We start from the raw sequence: 21384 nt of genomic DNA, 5'->3' as shown, positions 1-21384 counted from the left end.
GTTCTTTTACTGAATCGCTCAGAAATCCATTGTGGCACCATTTGTTAAAAGTGTTGCCATATTTATAAGTGAATAATAATTAAAACTGATAGTTCTGCAGTTGCAGTTTGTATCATAGCTGGTGAGCCTCCATATTAGCCCAAGCATTGTTGTATTTTACTCAATGTATCGTTCACACGAATCAGTCATGTGTGCTGAAGAACACTGTGGGGGTAACAGGAGTGATAACATTCACATCGACTGGAAATTAAAGCTTTCATTTAGCTTCCAAAGTCCAATGTACCTTAAACATGTCTTTATTTATCAGCTTTTTCAGGCTGTCGCAAATCAGGCCTTTCAGACAACTAAGCAAAGCCCTAGTCGGGACAGCCCCAGCCACCTTAAGTAGAGGGGAATAAAGTAATCTACATTGTGTGTTAGTGGCAGTGGGGGTGGGGGGGATGGGATCTGCAGTAAGTACAGGGGAGAAAGACAGAGAGTGGGAGGGGACACCGATGTTAAGCAGCGGGGGAAGGGGAGAGGTACTTATGGCTTTGGCTTCCCCTTGGGGAAAGGAATCGTGCTCGAGAGCTGAACTCTGCGAGAGTCAATCCTTCGCCTGTGCGGACATAATGCAACTAAAGAGCTGTAAGCCTGACATCAGCCCTGCGTCCCATGCGCATACATTCACACACAGACATGTCTTTTCAGGAGTGCACGGATTAAGAGCCTCTAAATAAACAGAAGTAAAGTAAACAGTTGGCGAACTGAGGCCGCACTCTCTCGGTTACCTTCACGATACTGATCCTCAAAGCCTCGGAGCCATTTCCCCTTTTCCCCTTCACAACCGTAGCAAAGATCACATTACCTGTCAGATCGTATTGCAAAGCGTCTGAATGGCAGCGTAAACGGTTGCCATAGATAAAGCAGCGGCCATTAGTGGCATAAGGCTCTATTGTCATAGAAAAGAGCCACACCCCTAAGAAGAGAGTGATTTCACCTCTCAACCACAGGTAGTCATGTGAATTCTGTGTATGAGCATATATTTATTCATCCCTGTTTATACTGTATACTGTATGTATATATATATATATATATATATATATATATGTATCATATTATGCATTGGTATTAAGCAATGGGGTGGCTTATAGCTTAGTAGCAGGAGAGGTGAATCAGCTACTGGACGACTGGGTGGTATTGCTAGTGATTAAATACCATAATCTTAAACAGTGTTTAAACTGTTTTGAAAGAACACTTTAAAATCCAGGAAGTAAATAAACAGTACAAAATAATAAGAAATGTGCTTTTTGTCTGGCTAATGTTTACAATACTGTTGTATTACTAACAATATCTGCTAACTTTTCTTCGGGATCAATAAAGTATCTGTCTGTCTGTCTGTCTATCTATCTATCTGTCTATCTATCTGTCTATCTATCTATCTATCAGTCTGTCTATCTGTCTGTCTATCTATCTATCTATCTGTCTGTCTGTCTGTCTGTCTGTCTATCTATCTGTCTGCCTCTAAAACATCTTCTGAGTTTTGATTACATCACCGCGCACCAGCAGGTCGGGAGAATAATAATATCCAATCATATTTTACCTCCTTTCTTTCTTCCACCCATACCAATCAACTACAGAAATGCTCTGCTAGCTCAGAGACAAATGTGCTCTGACTTCACTTCGACTTTAGTAGAAAGAAAATGGAACAAAACAGTCAAATTAAACCAAGCTATGTCAGGTTTATAAGACCTCCTTTTCATTTTTAGCCAAGAGTAGCTTCATCGACTGTACAAGCCTTAAGTGAATGACTGATTAATCACACAAACACTAAGACTATCATACAGTCAGCTCACAATACCTGTTCTTCTTACGCCGTCCTAAAGAATGGAAGCGCAGGGCAGTGTGCTGCGATATTGATCTGACATGCCTTCAGTGTTCTTTCTCTCCTCTCAGCCATCTTTGCAGAGATGCTTCTCCTTACCTTTCCACCCACTCCCTCCCTCCCCTCGCCCTCTCTCCTTCCCATGAAGATCAAGGAATGAGGGAAATCTATACTTCTGATTCGCTACCAACTGTTTCTCCCTCTCACTGTAGCCATCAGGCACCTCTCATCATGTACAAAATGCAAGAAAATGAGCAGTTTTGCACAGAAACGGACACACATACACAGAGACGGCACTAGGTGGGTGGTTCGGAAGGTGTGTGGATGCCCGTTAAGGCCAGCTCCATCTTTCTCTGTACAAGGCAGCAACACTGGGCCGCTCAGCCAAGCCTGAAACTGAAGAATCGATAGCTGACTACATCAGTTACTTTGGCATTAGCCTCCACTGGGCCACAGAGGGATCAATGCCAAACTGTAGGCTGACTCTCTCTCCCTTCAGTTGCTCTAGCCTGGATCTGTTTGCCTACCCGATCTCTCGTCCAGGGGGCAATCTAATATCACAGTCCGCTCAAAGCCTGCAATGCTAACTTGGCCTCCATTTGAACCCGCATCACACTCCAAGTTCCAAATAGCGCCACTCTTTCCTTCACTACCTGAGTTTACATTTCAATCAGCAGCTATTTTGCACTGTCACAGTGCAGCGGTGTAGGTGGGAACAGTGCTGAGCTGCTCGCCAGTCAAACATTTTAACACAGCTGACTGAATGCATGTTGTTCATGCATTTGGTCTGCTTAAAGTGGAACTTGAAATAAACATGTAACCACTGCTACATCTGTCGTAAACATGCCCACTCACCTTGTACAATGGTGCTCGGTAGTCTTGAGAGTGAGAGATTCTGGCTTAAAGGCTAGAAAACCTCCCTTATGCATCTTGTAGGTGGGAGGAACTGGATGGGCACTTTAATATTTTTCTTCAAGCAGTATGTCTGTGTTCATTAGCTTGTAAATCACTGGCTATGCTAGCCATGCTAGTCAGGATCACAGTTAGGGGCTATTGCATGTGTAATGAATGCTGGGTGGTGTCGTGAGAGAACACCGATGGGCAAACATTCAAAAAGGAAACAAAATCATAGAGTCACATATAGAGTTGTATGCAAAAGTTTGTTTCTGTTGATTTTCTATGAATATAAGTTAACACACCCTCTAAAAAGATCCCATATCTGCACATTTGAAACACAATTATCATATATCTGCTGTATTTACCATACAGGGGAAAAAATGAAACATACAGTGTGGCCTGTGCAAAAGCTTTATATAAGTTTTTTCCTATATTTAAAAAAATACACAGAAATTGTGCACTAAAATGTGCAGCAAATGCCATATTTAATTTTGTTCCCTGTACAGGATGTTTTAACTCATTTTCACTTGGACAATATAATTTGACCAGAGGTACACAAACCTATGCATGGCACTGAAACAAGGCAAATATCATTAGATGCTAGCTATTGGCCAGAATGCCCCTTAAATGTATGATACTGATTATTACGATAAATATAAATACAGTGAAGTATATGAACCAAAGAGGTTCAACCTGAAAATGTTCAACACTAGATGCACTAGTTGATGCCAACTGTAATTATAGTCCATATATGCTGACACTACTGTACTGAACTAATTGCACCTCACACTAAGTACCTAAAACACCCTTTTTTTTCCAAGTATTTTTTTTTTGGGCTGTTTCTTTTGGTCCATTCATCATAAAATTTACACACAATGTAAAGGCCAACAGGCAAATGGCAAAAACTGAAAAATGTCAAAAATGGAGATACGAGATTAAGTATACATGCATATATATATATATATATATATATATATATATATGGATATCACTTTGGGGGGTGAGTTGAGTGTCGTTGAGTTGATTCCTAAGCATGTTCATTATAAATGTAATTTCTCCTAAACTGTACTTTTCAGCTGCCAAGAAGGTGTCCAGCATATTGTGTATCGTCCTGTTGGAAAAGCATCCCAAGTGGCTCTTCAAGGAGTTGCTTGAGAGGATGCCAAAAGTCTGTAGAGCTGCATCTGGGCAAAGTGGTGGGATCTACTTTGAGGAATTCTCTTTTTGATCACTGTACGAGCCCATATCAGTTATTTCACAGTTTTGATGTCGTCACTTTTATTAAATGAAAACCACGAAAACAAAAACGAGGTAAACCTGAGTGGTCCAGACTTCTGGCCGGTTCTGTACCTCAGTCCTGCTTCACTCATCATGTCCAGGTACTGAAACCCGGTACAGCAGTTCCACAGCAGGGGCTCAGAGAAACACACACTGTCATGGAGGATAACGAAACCTGTGTTTGTGTTTTCTAAGCAGCACTGCTCCCTCCCTCCCTCCCTCGCTCACTCGCTCCCCCTCCTCTGCCTCTAGCAGCAAGCTGCTGCTTTGAAGCGAGGCCCGCGCGACCGGAGAGAGAGCAGCGTGGAATATTAACTGAGTAGCCACCATCACTCATTAAAAAGGGAAACATTTCATGCAACAGAACCTCTTTTGTCCACTGCCTCTCTCTCTCTCTTGCTCGCACACTCTCTCTCTCTCTCTCTTTCTTTCAACTGCCCATTCATTTCAATAGACTTATGAGAGGCAGATAAGAGACAGAGAGAGATAGAGGAGGCAGCATGCGATGATCATAGTATTAGGATGATGCGCATGCCTCCAGATGTTCATGGCAACAACAGCACACATCCTCGCAGTCTGTTCACCCACTTCTTCCTCCCTCTCTCTCTCTCTCTCTCCCTCTCCCTCTCTCTCTCGCAAACACACAGGCACTGCAGTCCTTCAGGAGAACAGAAGCGAATGGAATGGCAGCTACATTCACCCATTTTCTCCTCCTTATTCCCCTGACAAGCTTTCGCCCCAGACTAGTAATCACTAGGCCAAGTCTCTTTAATGGAAACACATCAGCCCAGCAGTCTTAAAAGTAAATTGACTTGTTTCAGGCTGAAGGGTTTGGTGGGGGAATGGTGGGGGGGGGCATATATATGTGTGCACGAGCTGTGATTAAATCTGTTTTATTCCAAAGGCATACACAGGCTTTAAAAGAGAAGGCTAGGACGGATCTAGTCCTTCAGACTAGGGCTGAACAATATGGATCAAATACTAGTACTACATAGGGCCTGACTGATATATTGGCTGGCTGGTTACATTGGCCATATGCGTATATATATATATATATATATATATATATATATATATATAAAGGCAGCCATTTACCCTCTATGTTATACAGTCATATGCTAAAGTTTGAACACACTTAAATACAACATTTTTCTGAAGATTTTAGTGCAATTTTTATTTGCTAAGTTACTTATTTGAAAAAAACAAAAAAAAAACATCACATATAAAATGTGCCACAACATCACCAAGGAAGCAAATATAAGACTCTTTATTTAACTAAAATAGCATTAGATTACATAACATTACAAACCTAACCTTTAGCATGAGTGTAACACAAAACAATACTTCATATCAAAACAAAGATAAGAAAAATAAGAGATTAAATAAGAGGTGATAAACAGAAATCGACACCGCAAAGAATTTTAGGTAGTGATACAATATTTCAGAAGACTATGAGTTTCTGCTGTTTATTTATATTTAAACAGTGCAGTTTAACTGAAGCTACTAGAGCATAAAATTAAACATATATAGTTATATTGACTGATATTATTGGTTATCAGAATGTTCAGACCCCTAAATCGGTATCGATACCACAATACAGGTAAATCAATAATGTAACACGGCTAAAGCTTGACCTGTATTTTCAAGACCTAAACAGTCTATTCATTATGACTGGTTAATGGACTCATTTGGATATTGCAGATATCTGTGTTATCAGTATCAATATGATAATAACTACTAACAAATGATATTTTGCACAGCCTGACTTCAAACCCCTCCCAGCTGTCTGACTAACTCATCATTTCATTTCCTGGCTGGAGCTCTGCTGGCCAGCACCTCCACTGATTCATCGGCAGGAGACAGATCACCTCATCTTATGAGGATTAAACTCTAATATATAACTCAAAAAGAGCCAGAATGAGCAAAACGACGAGCCTTAGGAAGGTCTCTGATTAGCAATGAGATTCATATTATCAATGAAAATCATCATAGTTTTTTAGTATTATCGCAAATTTGGTACAATATACTGAAAATGTTTAAAAAAGCACTGAATACAAATTGAACTCATTTTGGTAGAATTATTACATCAAGACTTGAAATTAGTCACTTAATATTTATATTTTTGACAAACTGGCTTAGTGAATAAACAGGGCACTCACAGGTCATTATAAATCCGTGTTTAGCAGTCTGACGATTCACATGGGGGTGCTATAAGCACTCAGAAATATGTGCATTACAGAAAAAGAGGAAACCCACACCAGCAGGATCTCACGAATGCATGTATGTTTGTATTTACAGATTTCATGCACATGAAGTAAAATAGATTTCGTGCGTATGAAGTAAAGTTAATTGCTGTTAAAACAGCATGAGTATGATTATTCTACTGTAAACAGGCGCTGTCCTGATGCTTTCTTTGCAGGGTACCACAACAGCAGGCTATTTACTTACACTATGATTTTTCAAAAGGACGGTAATCATATATTTATATCTGAATTATTACAATTCAAAATGGTATAATTTTCATTGGGTTCCTTATCTGACAGGTTTAACCAATACATTTATGTACTCATATCACATTCATGGCTTTAGTGAGATGCTTACATTCTACATATATTCACAATACTGAGGCTACATTCTACTCAAAACTTAGCCATCCAGCTGCTTAGGCCTGCGATGTACTGGCCTAGATTAGTCACTCGTTAGCCACGGGCAGTCAGGCGCCCAATAATGTCAGATCGCGTGAAGGCAATGTGTTTGAGCAAACCTGCAACAAGCTCCAGAGAAGTGGAGGGATGGAGGGAGAACAGAGGGATGGGAGAGGAGGAAGCAAACAAGAAAGAGAGATAGAGACACAGTGAGTGAGACAAATGGGAAGAGAGTGGGAGAGACAGAGTGGGGGAGCTTGTGAGAGAGAGAGAGAGTGAGAGTGAGAAAGAGCAGGCGAATGTTGTGTATGAAGGGATTATTTACAAAAGCCTGAGAGGATTCCATTTAAATGATGAATCCTAATGAGAGGGGGTCCGGCTGACGACACAGCAGCGAGGGAGCTGTGAGTAAAGAGAAAAGCGAGAGACAAAAAAAAGGGAACGTAGTACTATAGCTGGCCTCTTGTCAGAGAGTGGAGAGAAGGGTGAGGGGGCTTAAGCGTCTAATCTCTAAATCGAGACGAGAATCGGTAAATCAGATTAATACCAAATCAGAACAGCACAAGCAAGATTGGATCCCCTTCATTGATTTCCTTTGGCTTTAGTCGGCTGATTCGGCCAGTGTGACTCGAAACAGAGCAGGATTTCAAGGGTCTGAAGCAGAAAATTGCAGCTGCGGTTTGCAGATAAAAAAACATGCACTCCATTCCTGAGCCTAGTGCCGACTTCTGCTGAGAGGGAGACGAAGGGATGTGCCAGTGTGTATTGCTATGGGGGGCTTCAAAGAAGGGCATGGTATGTGGGTGGGTGTCGCTGTGCTGCCTGTTGTACACACTTCACACGCAAACACACAACTAACATTTCGTTTGTTATTGCAACACTAATATCGCCTATAAGCTGCAACACACTGATGAGTCCCTTTAATAAATCACAAAACCGTTCCCGGTGTCCTGTGGGCATTGATTTTTTAAATTAAAATAACAGCATTTTTCTGCAACTTTAAGTGCACAGCATTTCTACTTACTCGCAGATTACAACAGGGACGTTGCCGTAACTGTTGCATGGACCACATTTTATGTTTTGTTTATTTCCAATTTGTTAAATTTAGCAAATAAAGAGAAATTGAGCATTCAACAAAAAAAAACTAAACTAAACAAGGGGTGCCGAAACTTTTGCATATAACTTCGTGCCTATATTCAGTATTTATGTGTAACATATAATTTAATTCTAAATAAATTTAAATCAAAATACTTTCTGTCCATTTGACGTCTCACACACTTTGCATTTTTTGTGCATGTCATAATGCTCAAACTTGACCACCGGTCTTCACTGGTATTATAATATACGTACCTGTATGTGTATATGTATATATATATATACGTGAACGTGTATGTAATAAGAATTTTCATTAACAACTGAAGACGGCATTCGTACAACTACATAGATAAATGCATATTGACATTTATTATCATTACGTTTACCCCAGAGAGCGTTATGACATGACGCTTGCTGGAATAAGCCTCTATAAATGTAATGTATTATATGTATATATATGTCAGCTGTCACAAAAGGCTTATCACTGCTGTTGGAACAAAACCTCGTATCTCCATTTTTGATGTTTTTCACTTTTTGACATAATTTGAAAATACCAGTTGGCCTTTACACTGTACGTAAATTTCATGATGGACCGATCAAAAGAAACGGCCCAAAATGACTTGGAAAGAACTCTGGTTCCATTGACTTACATTAAAAGTAAAGTATGTTTTTTCCTTCTCCTGTAAAGTTACCATTTCAGTAACGATACCAGGTTTTGTTCCGACACCAGCGTCATGTAGGAATCATGTGGCCTTAGCCTCACAGTAAAGTGTTACCAAATTTTCTCACCTGAACCTCAAACCTAACCCTAATTATAACCCTTGTAATCAAAAAGAAGCAGTTCTACCTGTCAGATTTAAAAAAAATGAACATTTTGTAAAAAGCACACACACACACACACACACACACACACACACACACACACATTCTGCTCAAAGACATCCTGAACACAACGGCCTCCACAACAGGGCCATAATGAGATGAGACCGGCTCAGAAACACCTTCATCACCCTCAGGGCGACTGCATGCTTCTGAAATCTCTAATTTCAGCATCATTACGCACTGCGTGGCCCTGAGCAAAAGACCCTTACAACCAACAGCCAGAGTGAGAGTGTGGGTTCATTCGGGGCTCAGTCGCTCCTCACTGCAGTTTGTGCACTCAGTGTGCAGAGGAGAACACTCCACGCTGTCACACTTTCTCTATTATTTACGTGCGGAGCTCATCAGTATGTTTTATTCATGGCGGAGCAGCTACACTAGCCCTCCGCAGCAATGGGAGGGCTAAGTGCGCTTTTTGAGCTCAACCCAAAACCCCACTGTAGGCATCGGTCTCAGAAAAGGAGAGCGGCCCTTTGGAGTTTACGTTGATAAACCATTTAAAACTTTAACTAGGACCATGGCGGGGTCATTTTCTTTCGCTCAAAAAGAACGTCTGGGCAATTATGAAACCACATTAAAAGCAAACAAAAATTAATTGTGCTCGCACTGACATGTCGGCCCTGTTAAAGCGCTTTTATTAGAGTTTGCTGGAAAACTGCAGCTACCAAGGTCAGGAAAACAGCGGCAGCGTTTTAGCAGTTCGCTCAAGCTGCTAGCCCTAATCCTCGAGGAGAACGCAGCGCGCTAAATTGGGCATTGGTTCCCCTCTTACTGCCTGGAAGCACTTGTCCATCCGTGAGACCTCAACCCGGTCGCACCATAGGGAGCCAGATCAAGCAGGCATTTGCATTCCAGCTCCAAATATACAGTCCCAATATCTGCATAATCACTTTTTTCGCACTAAAACGACCCCCCGCCACGTGTCACTGTCTGACAAACAGAGCTCTGTCCTTCTGGGACGGAAAAACAGGCTGAAAAGCAGCGACGGAGAGCCCTTGTAGCCTCCAAGCAGGCTGTCACCTCTTGAGGTTAAGAAAACACACCGTGAGGTCTGGCTGATGAGCAGAACAGCTTTTTCACTCTCCCTAGATGGACGACCCGCCGCAAACACACCTGTTCCAGATCACCACCACTTCATGCACCGCCCACTTCATCTGACCATTTGGTTACGAGAACATGAGCATGTTTCTGTCCTGTCATTAGGCCTATGCACAAGATCCAGCAAGCAACACAGACGCAGTCATTTTGAATCTCCAATGGCTCCTTTTATGCTATATAGTGAGGCACAAACACAAATAAAGGTGGCAAAAAGGGTTCTTTGGAGTTTGGGTGCCCTTTTTTGATGGATGGTCAATGGACTGTCACTATCAGATAAACAGTATTTTTTATCTTTGAGAGATCAGGCTCCACTCTTCCAACCGCTAATTTTCTTTTTTTGGTATAATCTTCTCTCATGAACAACTTGTGTCGTCCGAAAGGAAGTGTAGCTGTTAAGAAGTTGTTAATGAGAACAGGAAATACATAAAACAAAAGAAAATTTCTACTAAAACATCTAACATGGACATCTGAGATGTGCAGTAAGGTTTTCTGGACTGAAGAGTCTAAATCTGTATTTGCTTGGATCCAGAAAATACAACCAGCTTCTAAGACTGAACTTTGGACGTGTTTACAAGAAACATGAAAAAATATCCCTGCAGCTTTCTTTGAAATATATGTTTTCTGTTTTTTTTTCCAGCACTGAGAAACAAATAACCTGTACTTAATGGTCATTTTGATGATAAATGAAGTTAATCAAAGAGTGGTCCTTTGCTTTTGCACAATACTCTATATCAATTAAGGTTTTCTTTTATCTTGAAAGCATAGGTCAAGCACAGAACCATATAGAGGTCTTTACTTCTAAGAGTGTAGAATGGCTTCCACACCCAAAAACTGCACTGTATGTCTAACAGGGAGCCATTTGGGATTCAGCCGGAGACACTCTGCAATCCGCAATGCATGGATACTGCCAGAGGAGCTCTTCATGCAGCCAAAGCAGAATGGTTGGTTAAAATGGTGAAATCCTAATCAAAGAAAAGTGCTAAGTGTCTGGAGCCAACCACCCAGTCGATGTAAATATTGCACTGTGGACTGAGTGGGTGACTAATTGCAATTCATTCTCAGCCTGTAGTTTACAGGCACCTCCGCGGCTCGTCATTCACAGTCAAAGCTAGCAAACAGGCGGCTAAACCAAGTGGAGGGTGTCTGAACGCAAGATTCATTTGTTAAGTTTGCACGCTGCCAAGTTATTACTTGGATTACATTTCTGAGCTCGGCAAATTCCCATTCGGAATAATTGCATTTTCGTGGTTGATGCTCATCCATCATTGAGGATGTTCATTCTCCCCCCAATGTTTAATCCAACTAAGATGCGGATTTGGGGCCTGGAAATCTCCTTAACCTGCCGGTGAGGCTAATATCTGCACCGGGAGGGCCCCTGAAGAGCCTCTGGTGGTGCGCAGACAATTAAAGAGGTACGTGGAGCGTGGTGAGTAGGGAGACAGAACTAAGACCCAGTTCTGTTCCGAAGAGTAGAGAAACCGAAATGTCGCATTTAAGGCCACCTCGCCCTCCCCGGTTTGATGGAAAGATGGAAAACAGCAAACCACTAATGTGTGAATCAGGCGTCTATCAGCAGGCTTATATAATCCCACACTGGAAAAACACATGGTGGACACATTTCACAGATGGAACAGTGTAAGAGAGGGAGGCTTTCACTGTGTTCACACTGCAGATGATTCCGATTTGTTTTTAGGTACATCTCATAAGCCTTGCTTGTAACTCATTCATCTACTGTCAGCTGGCTAATGTGCACAGACTCCACTCTTCCAGCCAGCAAAGGCAAGAAACTGATGGGCCTGATGTTTTGTAGCTCATATAGACACTAACAGACAGTGTAGCAGCAAATAATAGCAGACATAGTGTCAGAAATAGCACCTAGACATAAACCTGAGAGATGCTATGTGGATTAAAGCACACAGTGTACATGGAACATGACATGGAATATAAAAGAAAGAAAATCCTACAATAGAAACATAAAAGCTTAAGCTAAAGCTTTACCAACACACAGCTATCCTGAAGAAAATGACTGCAAGCGCAATTAGAAAACACGACGGCTTCCAGTGAGGTGGATGTTCATAATAATGTCCAGCACTATCCATCCAATGCCGCTCACGCTGGACTGGTTCAGAAGGGAAGGTTTCTTTCACTGGGTGGGTCCCGTTTGGGTAATTTGATTAAAGTTAGCTTTTCTGACGTGTCAGTTTGCTTTTCTGGATTGTTGCTGGTTAGCTAAAAACATGATCCAGATGGCTGCTAAGCACTCAAACTTCATCTGGTTGTAATAGCCAGATTTTGTAAGCTTTGCTGGTCGAACTCACTTATTCATAAACTTTCATTTAAGTTTGCTGGGAAATAAACATGGGAATAAACATGGTTACACATGAGTTACTGCTGACCCAAAGCACAACTTCAAGCGGGCTAGCTGGCTAATTTATGCTCTGTTGAAGTCCTAAAACCTCCCACAGACAACATCCTATTTCACAATGTCACGGTGAAGCACTCAGTAACAGCACTCAATAACAAAAATAGCTAAGAGTGGCTAATTAATGTTTAGGCCAGCTGGGTGTGGCAAAGTGAGATGATATGAAAGCTTTGTTTCAAATCTGGTCTTTGGCTGTCCACAGTATGAATTCTGATATTTCTTACTCTTTTTATGGCACATCTACATGATATGGATGCTACTCTGATTAACTATCATCACTAGCAATCAAAATTCCAACCACATTTGAATATTGACTCCTAAAAACAGGGTTCCATGCAGTTCAGAGTAAAAAAGAAAGCCAGAATCCAAAAAGACATGCAGTTAAACCAGATTTGGGCTGCGTGTCTGAACAGATCTCTTGAACTTTTTAAGTGCATTTTAAACCACATGCGAAAAGCATTTGAATCAGATTTCTAAACATTAAGCAATAACAGTTTTTTAGAGCAATCACATTGATTTTTCTACAAAATTCATAACTCTGCCTTTATGAACATGGCCTGATTTTCACTGGCGAGAGCACTGTTAGTGATCTGAGCTATTCCTGAACTTGCATTCAGCTCGCCGAGGTGGGAGGCGTATTGAGCGCTCTGCCGCTGGTTTGGCACAGCTGGCTTGATCTGAAGCACCACCGCGAATGGCTCGTGTTAATAGCTTTCCACATTGTTAATTTCAAAAATGGCTGGGCCAGACCTCACAGATCATTTGTGCTTGATGAAGAAAGCCACACTCCTCCGCCATCAATCCAGCTCTCTTCTAGTGTCCAACTCACTCGAGCCTGTAAATCTTATCTAAGGTGTCTGATACATGTGTTAAATGTTGATTTCTCCTGGAAAAAATAACAGCTAGATGGACAAAGCACCACACCGTCATTCCAGTGCAATACTGCTTTGTGTGGCATTGTGATGCGTTCATCAGCTCATGTGCTATCAGCTCAAGTGTGGCTATTCACAGACAAGGTACAACTGCAGAGACGGCACAGTAAAAACCGACAGGTACAAAGGTAAAACATAATAACTGTACAACATCTGTACTGAAAGTAAAGCCTTGCAGACTCACTGTCGTACGCAAAAGTTTGGGCATCCCTGGTCAAATGAAATACTTTGTTGATATTCTAAGTTAAAATAAGCACAATTACTGTTTATTTTACTAAACTTAACATATTGGTAAAAAAAAGAAAACATAAAATGTGGCCTGTGCAAAAGTTATGTTTGTATTTTTCTGTTTTATTTTGAAATCGTGCACACAAATGTGAAGGAAAACGCACTTTTATAAGTGCATATGTTATACTAAAACTTATAAAATTTCTAATTTGAATGTTCAAACTTCAGAACTGTGTTAGCCAATAAAATTGCCTGATAGTGACGACCCACATTTTTAAAATGTTATTATGTAAATATGTAACGTAATATTGCCAATTAAATGTCAAACCTAACCCTTAGCATGGGAATAACATAACATGTTATGACAAAAAATAAATAAATAAATAAAACAAGCCCCACACACAGCGCTACAATATTCATACTATTTAACACTGAATTTCTGTTATTTCTTTTTACTTTAAGAAGTGTGACTTTAAGAAGTATCGACAATCATATTGGTATTACATTTTAACCCTTTAATATCGGTATAGGCCTCACAACATTCATATGGGTCAGGCGCTAATTGGAAGATGACATGCTGACATTAAATAACAGCTGGTAATGCATTTTAGAATAATAATCTGCACCCCAAAGCAATGAATTGGCTTTTGAATCTGTGGGCAGCAGAACTAGATACGAGGCTGCAAGATATAAAAGCCCATTGCAAGTAGATGAGAAGGTGTGAAATCAGCTACTGGTAGGTCCGCTGAGCCTTCCTGCATGAGATGAAACACAACAAAGCCTTCTTTCAAAAATATGCCTAAAATCCCACAGCCCATACGAAACAACAGCGCTGATCACGGAACTGATAAACAGTGTAATCTGTCTGACTCCACAAACAATCAGAAAAAAGTAAAACATTCATAATGCGATGGGTGAATTGATCCATATATCGATCCAAAGTGCAAAAGGCCAGTGGAACACAAGCAGCGCCCCAACCAACAGCATCAACCTGACTTTTTCATGTACCCCAAGCTCGCACTCAGCAGGGAGTATTAAAAGCATTAGTTATAAAACGCAGCTCTGTGAATGATCTACAAAATAATACGGCTCATTCACAGTCCTGAGGGACCTCTGCCCTTCACAGCCGATGGTTCTCCTTCTTCTACTGCACCTCATTCAACTATGAGCTAAAACGTCTTTGCAGAGATGAGCCGGTTACGTTTGGGAAAACACAAAAAAGCGAACAATGCAGAGGTCAATCAACACTGGGCTTGACAACCACTGTGCTGTACAACTGAGGGCGGGATAAAATGGGCCTTTTTTACTTTTAGAATCCCCATTTCCATCTAATCTTTCACATCACCATTAGAGTACTTTTGGAAATGGTGTACATGTTGAGTGTCTATCAGAACGGCAGCCTAAAAGGTAACCATTTTAGAAAAAGTGACCTGCACAAAAGTGAAGTGCTTAGTTTGATTCATTGTAATTGGTAGGGATGCACAAAGACATATCGGTGGGCAGAGGTTTGCTTAATAAAACCTGCATTGGACAGATGTTTACATCTCAAACCACTATTTGATGCCAGTTTCTACATTTTATAAAGGTTTACAAATGTTTAGGGCCTCAGCAGATACACGGACTATTTTGCCTCACAACTCCCTGTGTGTACGTCTCCTCAGGAAAAAAAAATGTTTTGGGCCAGAATTGTACCTCAAAACCTTTGTTAAATAATGTATTAGGCACCAGGCCGCGTATTCATAACCATGTCAAGAGATAACTTGCTGTGAGGAGGCTTTTAGAGCCATTAAATGCTTTGGCTGTCTGGTTCGCCACCACCACTGTGACCAATTCTGACTTCATGTTGCTCTAGAACAAAGCGTTCCACATCAACCCTTTCTGACACCCTAACGACTGCATTATGCAGAGATTTAGAGAAACTGATGGAAGTTAATGTCTCAAAAGCTACTATGGCGCTTACATCCACCCGAATGTACCCTTACAGACACACACGTGCACACTTGCCCACTTGCACATGTGTACACTGCTAGCTTGGCTTCAATTGTAGGGGTCACAACAGGTTGTATATCACTTAGTGCTTCAAAGGAGCTTGACTTTAATAGGGCCGGCCCTTTGACCCCGAGGTGAATAGCTGAATTCCTGTGTTTGCACGTAAAGAAGAATAAACACAAAGCCACACAACAGCAACGTTTACTTAGGAATCCTCACCTGCACCCAGGAAATGACACATATTTCCAGCCACTTTTGCCCATTTGCTGTCTTTCCTGTGCACGCTGTGAAGATGCTCCGGGCTATCTGATAGCGCTCGTCGCAGCAACTTAAGGAGCGTTGCCAAAACTCCCAAATTAAAAACGCCACTCAAACGTTGCTTTCGCAGTCAACAGGATAATCAAAGCGCAGTGGAAATTTAAAGGGACGTTCCTTTCTCTCTCTCTCCGATTGAACAGCTTCAAAGGACATCACAACATGATTGCCTTGGCTAGCAAACTAATCCTGGTCTCCAGCATGAGCCAAAGGATCATCTCCACACAAATCAGACAAGACTTTCTGATCAAAGAAAGAGCCCTCAATGTCGGCTCACATGCTCCGCGAAAGCACGGCCCCGGCGGTCAATTACCAGCTCCATCCATTCCGCCGTGTAATATCTAGGTTAAAAATGGTAACAAAGCCTCAAAGGGGAACGTGGTTATTAGGGATAATGAGTGGCATCATTACTTTCTTACGGAAAGCAACGGTCCAAAGAGCTCCTTTCTTGTAATCAAGATGGTGTAAATGCAAACAGAAGCAAGAGATTTGAACTTCTGTGTTGGAAAAAACAACCCAAAGGATAAAAGGCTCCGAATGTTGGTGGATCCCACACTGCCGCTGAGTGCTTGTGAGCTACTTGTTAAGTCATTAATGGAAAAAACACTGGAAAACCATGCCAGCCATGCCACAGCAAAACCGCCACGTTAATACTCACTGTATTTATTTCATCAAGGCCCCCCAAGTTCTGCTGCATCCAGTACCAGATATGAAAGGATTCAAGGCTCCTGTGAATCCCAGAATCCTTTCATGTCTAGTATTATAAACAGCCAAAGTGGTTTGCATCATAATGTGTGGCCTAAACCCATTTCTTTTATGGAAGCACCTTTTGGGCATGCAGCCATAATGCCTTCACAGGATTAACTTGACCAGTTCCAACACACACAGAGATAAACCCTGCGAGGGTGTTTCACCTTGAAACGTCCCACTTCGGTGCACTGATACATGCTGTAAAATTTAATAGGGGAAAATCTGACGATGGTGCCCGAAAAACTTAGAAGAAGGAGAAAAGCTTTATTTCTGTAAGAGACACACAGAAACCTAGAAAAAGGGGTGACTGATGTCCTCTGTTGAGGGGTCAAACACAGGAGGTAACAAGAATTTTTCCTCATGCCATCTGCTGGGCCTCTCGTAGGGATAACTGTAAGTCATGCAATCACCACCAAATGGCACAATTCAGTTTATTACTGCCCACTTCATCTATTATGATTTGTCTGTTGAATGATACCGAGCCAGGAATTTCTTCAGTGCGGGTCAATTTATTTCTCCCTCCGTGCTTTAGACCAACAGGAGGAATACCGAGCACAGCATCAAAGGGCGCATAAATAAACGCATGTCATATTTTTCCTTTTCACGTTAACCCTCTATTGCATGAATTATTACTTCAATATGATGAATGTTTTATTGTTTTTTTATTTAAAATTGCTTAAATAATGGAAATATTAAAAAAAAAAATATATATATATATATATATATATATATATTGCCATATGGCAACAATACGCAATTATAGCACAGCACCATAAATCTAAAAAGAAAGCAGCATAAAAACTAATTTTTCTCATAATTTTATTGAAAACAAGACCAAACAAATCCAACTTATATTTAGTAAAATGTATGTCCTAATATTTACAAATATTGGAAATTAATACAATTTTAATTGGTATATGGATTGTATGGTAATAACAACATCATAATAATAATTCCTGGTCATGTGATGTCATAAAGTATTTGTCTTTTTGAAGTAAATGATTTTCCACAATTTAATAGGAAAACACAGATATTATTTTGCTGCTTTTTAGTACAATGTAGATAATGTAATTGTTGCCGTATGGCAACACTGTGCAGTAGAGGGTTAAGATTGAAAGTGAACAGGAAACTCCTGATGGAACAGGTTGTTTTACATACCATAAAAGGCTTTAAATGACCCAACATTTCCCATTTCTTTGTCCCTTAGAATTAAACAGACTGTCTTCCTTACTGTGCCTTTAAGACTGGCCGCCCTGTATTATGCCTCAATTAAAGGGCGTCCCAGGCTGAAACACTCCTTATAACTTCAGTATGAATGGGCTGAATAGGTGGATATATGTAAGTACAGTAATGAATTCAAAACAGTCTGGTTTTGCAGCTTAGCTTCCCTATATGGCCTGAGGAGTGAACGGTACACTTGTAAACTTTCACAATGTTTACATACAGCATCAAACTCTTTTATTTAAAAAAGGGAGGTTATCCATGATAAGGGCCCTTTCAAATATCCCTCACCATGGAAGGACATCACTTAGATAGACACTGACGGCTTCATAAAGCATGACTATATCGATTACAATGGCCTGGTCTCACCCCCTTTCAGATATTATTGATAGATATGCACGTCCAGGGGGATCCCTGCACCTAATTACAGCCAAGCACATGTAAATTGTCCCGTTAAACGGGTTCGACCTTGGCAAGACTGGGTCTTGAACCTGCTCACGCAGAACACTGACATCCATCTGTCTCCGCGCACCAGTAACAGGAACCGATTCCAACGATGTTTCCCAATGAACTGTTCCTGGCAGTGAGTGACTGCTAGTAAAACAAGAAGCAGCATGTTCTCATAATTCATCAAGTTCCTTTAATCTTCGGCTTTGAAATACTGCTTACTCTGCTTAACAGCCACACTGGGCAGTGCGAAGTCTTTTGAAAATATCAAACAAGGGCTGTGTTATCAGTCCCGACATGCATATGTGCACTCAGGCTCTTCTTTTATTCCCTTTTTTGAGCAATTCCTGTGCTCGGTGAAGAGAAGAAAGGAGCAGATGTGGCCAAAGACTGCCTCTCCAGCTGCTAATTGCAAGAGACGGTTTTTAACAAACAAATGCCAGACAAAGAGGGATGAATTCAAAATGTGCTGCTTGGATCTCAGATTGTCCTCGGTGGACTGGGTTCCACAACGGGGAGTGACAATGGGTTTGTGTACTCAGAGATCAGCCTGCAAGGATCTCAGGGATATGCCCCTTTGTGCTCGCTCACAGCCTCACCCAGCTCTGCCTTTGTGAGGATTTGCATTTCTATGGCTTGCAATCACAAGTCATAGCTTGCAAACAAATTGCCTATAATTTGACTGTCTTGTACTAATCTTGAGAAAAAAACACTTTTGCTCAGTACAGAGCTGGAAAGGCTCATAACAATCACAGAATAAAATAATAAAGGCGCCAAAAAGGGCTCAGTTCCCAGCCTTCCGATGGATGACTCTTTAAGAAGACACAGTCAGTGAGATATGCACGTGTTAATAACTTTTTAAAGTTGGAAGTTGGAAGTGGGAACTGGACATCCAAGCCAAGAACCACTCAGGAACCTTTAGCTCTAATAGCGGAAGACCACATTCAATCAAACTGGTGACCATGCTTTAAGGTAAAAAGAAAAACTGCATTTGAATTAGCTTCCATCCATCGTTTCATGTTTGTTGGCACAAAGCCATGAAATCAAGCGCCCAAGGTCAAAAAAAGGTGGGAAGAAAAAAAAAATCGATGGAGGTGAAAAATGAGTGGAGTCTAGCCTGTAAAAGGAGATGCGCTCGCCATCACGTAGACGTTCTCCCGTTTGACCCCGTGCAGCTGTCTAGGCCGGCCAGGCTCATTAGACTGAGCCGCTGGGGGCAGGTCCGCTCAAGCCCGGGGAGCAAGGCTTCACATCACTCTGTTTGTTTACAACATTAGAGGTCGGCAGGGTGGTATTGATTGGGAAATGTACTTTCAAACAGCAGTTTATTAAAAGACACCCAGCAGTGGGCCTAAAGGGGGGGCTGCTGTTAAAAGTCTCTGAGGAAAGGAACTGCGAGGCGGCGGGGGTCTAAAGGCAGGTGCATCTAGAGTCTATCGCAGTTAGAGTTCTACGCCTGAGTCATGTGGTTACTTTCCTTGGTGATTTATCAGTTTCACGAGAAGCTGGTTCTGCAGAAACATGCAACGAAGAGGGAACAGCAGAGGCAAGTCTGACTGCTGCTTTACTCATATATTAGAACAGCCCCTCTTTAAAGAGTCACCTGAACACCTTCAATGCAACTGCATTGGCAGAATAAATGAAAACCTACCAAAAAACCTCTTTACCAACTATCTTTGGTCTACGTACATGTCTGATAGGCAAATGCAAATAATATCTAAGGTTTTAATCAGAGAGAACTCGTGTGACACTGCTTTCACCTCAATATGGAGAAAATAACCCAAGATCCAAACGCTCAACATCTCAATATCTTCCCCAAATCCTGTTCTTTCTACTCATGGTCATCTTGTTTCTACCTGAGCTTCCAAATCATAAGGGTGACTATCAACAGCACATTGTAATCTAGTGCCACATCGCTGTCGCCACCTGCCGGCAGCACGTGGTACTGCAGCCTCCACAGAGACTGGGCTTTCCACTTCGGCTATTCATTTCAATGAATTTCAATTTGTCCGAACATTTCCTAACAAGTCCAATTCAGCAGCACATGAAGGATTTGGCTTCATTTGGGACAGAAAACATGTCATTCTGAAGAAGAAAGGACCGGCAAAGACGCGTTTCATTAACAGTTTATGCACAATTGTTCATATTCATACGGTTTTGTTGTTTCATTGAGGACGTAATCTACATAATCTACTTACTTGATGCGTTCATGATAAGCAGCAGGAGTATCCAAAAACTCGCCAGCATCGCCATACTTTATGCCTTTTTTTGCACCCAAATATCCGAGATTCCGAGATCCGTGGACAATCTCCTGGACAATCAATTCAGACCGATTCGGTGAGGCATACAAACTTCAGCACGATCAGCCCCCCAAGTCCAAAAATCCCCTCAGAATCAGAGCGGTCGGAGAGAAATGCAGTGCCTGCGCGCTCAGCGGGGGGAGTAACGTTAGCGCTTCGAGCACTTTCGCTTCTTTCCCAGCGACTCCGAATAGCCGTAGTTGAGTTTTTGTGGATGGCCAGGTAGAGCGCTTCACTCCGCCTCGACTGGACACATAAACCCCCACACAGTGGTGCACACGCGCGTCGAACGGCTACTTCTGTCCAGAAGTGGCGAGGCAGACAGTGTCTGGAGAGGAGGAGAGAGGGCAGTTCGGGTGGGTTCAGGTGGAGAGATCCAGGTCTTTAGCAGCAGGCGATGAAGATGAAGCCCAGGCGCTGCATCCAGTAGGCAGGCGGGCGGGCAGGCGGGCGGGCAGCGCTGTTCTGCCCCTCCTCCGAGTGGAAGTGGCGGGAGGAGCTCTATGCTTAAACTTCCCCCCCCCCACCAGAGAGACCCACTCACTGCGAGCTCGCCTTGATAACTGCGGTCGCCTCTGCGCTCCACCAACTCCTGCGCCTCTGGGTCCACCACTGAACTTTGTTTCGCCCACGCAGCAGCCCCCCCAACTTGGAGACGTTTGGCTACAGGGTTGAGTTTTGCAGGGTGGCTGCAGGGGTCGGCGGTTTTGCCATGAAAAAGGGACCTAGATGGTGGGTTTCACCCACTGTGGTGGGGATCCAGGGTTTATTCAGTCTGCTAAAGCAACGCTAAGCAAATGTGGACTGTTGCAAAGAGAGAGAGAGAGAGAGAGAGAGAGAGAGAGAGAGAGAGAGAGATCCGAATCGGATGACGTGAGATAAAGGAGGGGCTTTGGCTGTCATGCAAAGCTGGTAGGAGAAGACTGATCAGACATGGCGCTCGAGTTGGCTGAGGTGAGCTTAAAGATACAGCGAGTGGACTTGTTTCCAAGCAAGTTCAGAACTTTGTCACAGTTTCTGGCCG

The 21384-nt window shown here is 42.0% G+C and overlaps 1 protein-coding gene across 1 annotated transcript in view; it reads right to left on the bottom strand.

Moving 5' to 3' along the window:
- The window catches only part of nectin1b (nectin cell adhesion molecule 1b), a 137941-nt gene extending 117175 nt beyond the window's left edge, over window positions 1–20766 (bottom strand). The window contains exon 1 of the mRNA XM_036585399.1: window positions 20259–20766. Coding sequence (XP_036441292.1) covers window positions 20259–20313 — 55 coding nt within the window. The 5' untranslated portion in view covers window positions 20314–20766. The remainder of the gene's footprint in view (window positions 1–20258) is intronic.
- Between the last annotated feature and the right edge of the window lie 618 nt (window positions 20767–21384).

This window comes from Colossoma macropomum, unplaced genomic scaffold, assembly GCF_904425465.1.
Source record: "Colossoma macropomum unplaced genomic scaffold, Colossoma_macropomum, whole genome shotgun sequence".
NCBI classification, from domain to species: domain Eukaryota; kingdom Metazoa; phylum Chordata; class Actinopteri; order Characiformes; family Serrasalmidae; genus Colossoma; species Colossoma macropomum.
The sequence above is the reverse complement of the archived record's forward strand: the minus strand, read 5'-3'. Positions and strand labels throughout refer to the sequence as shown.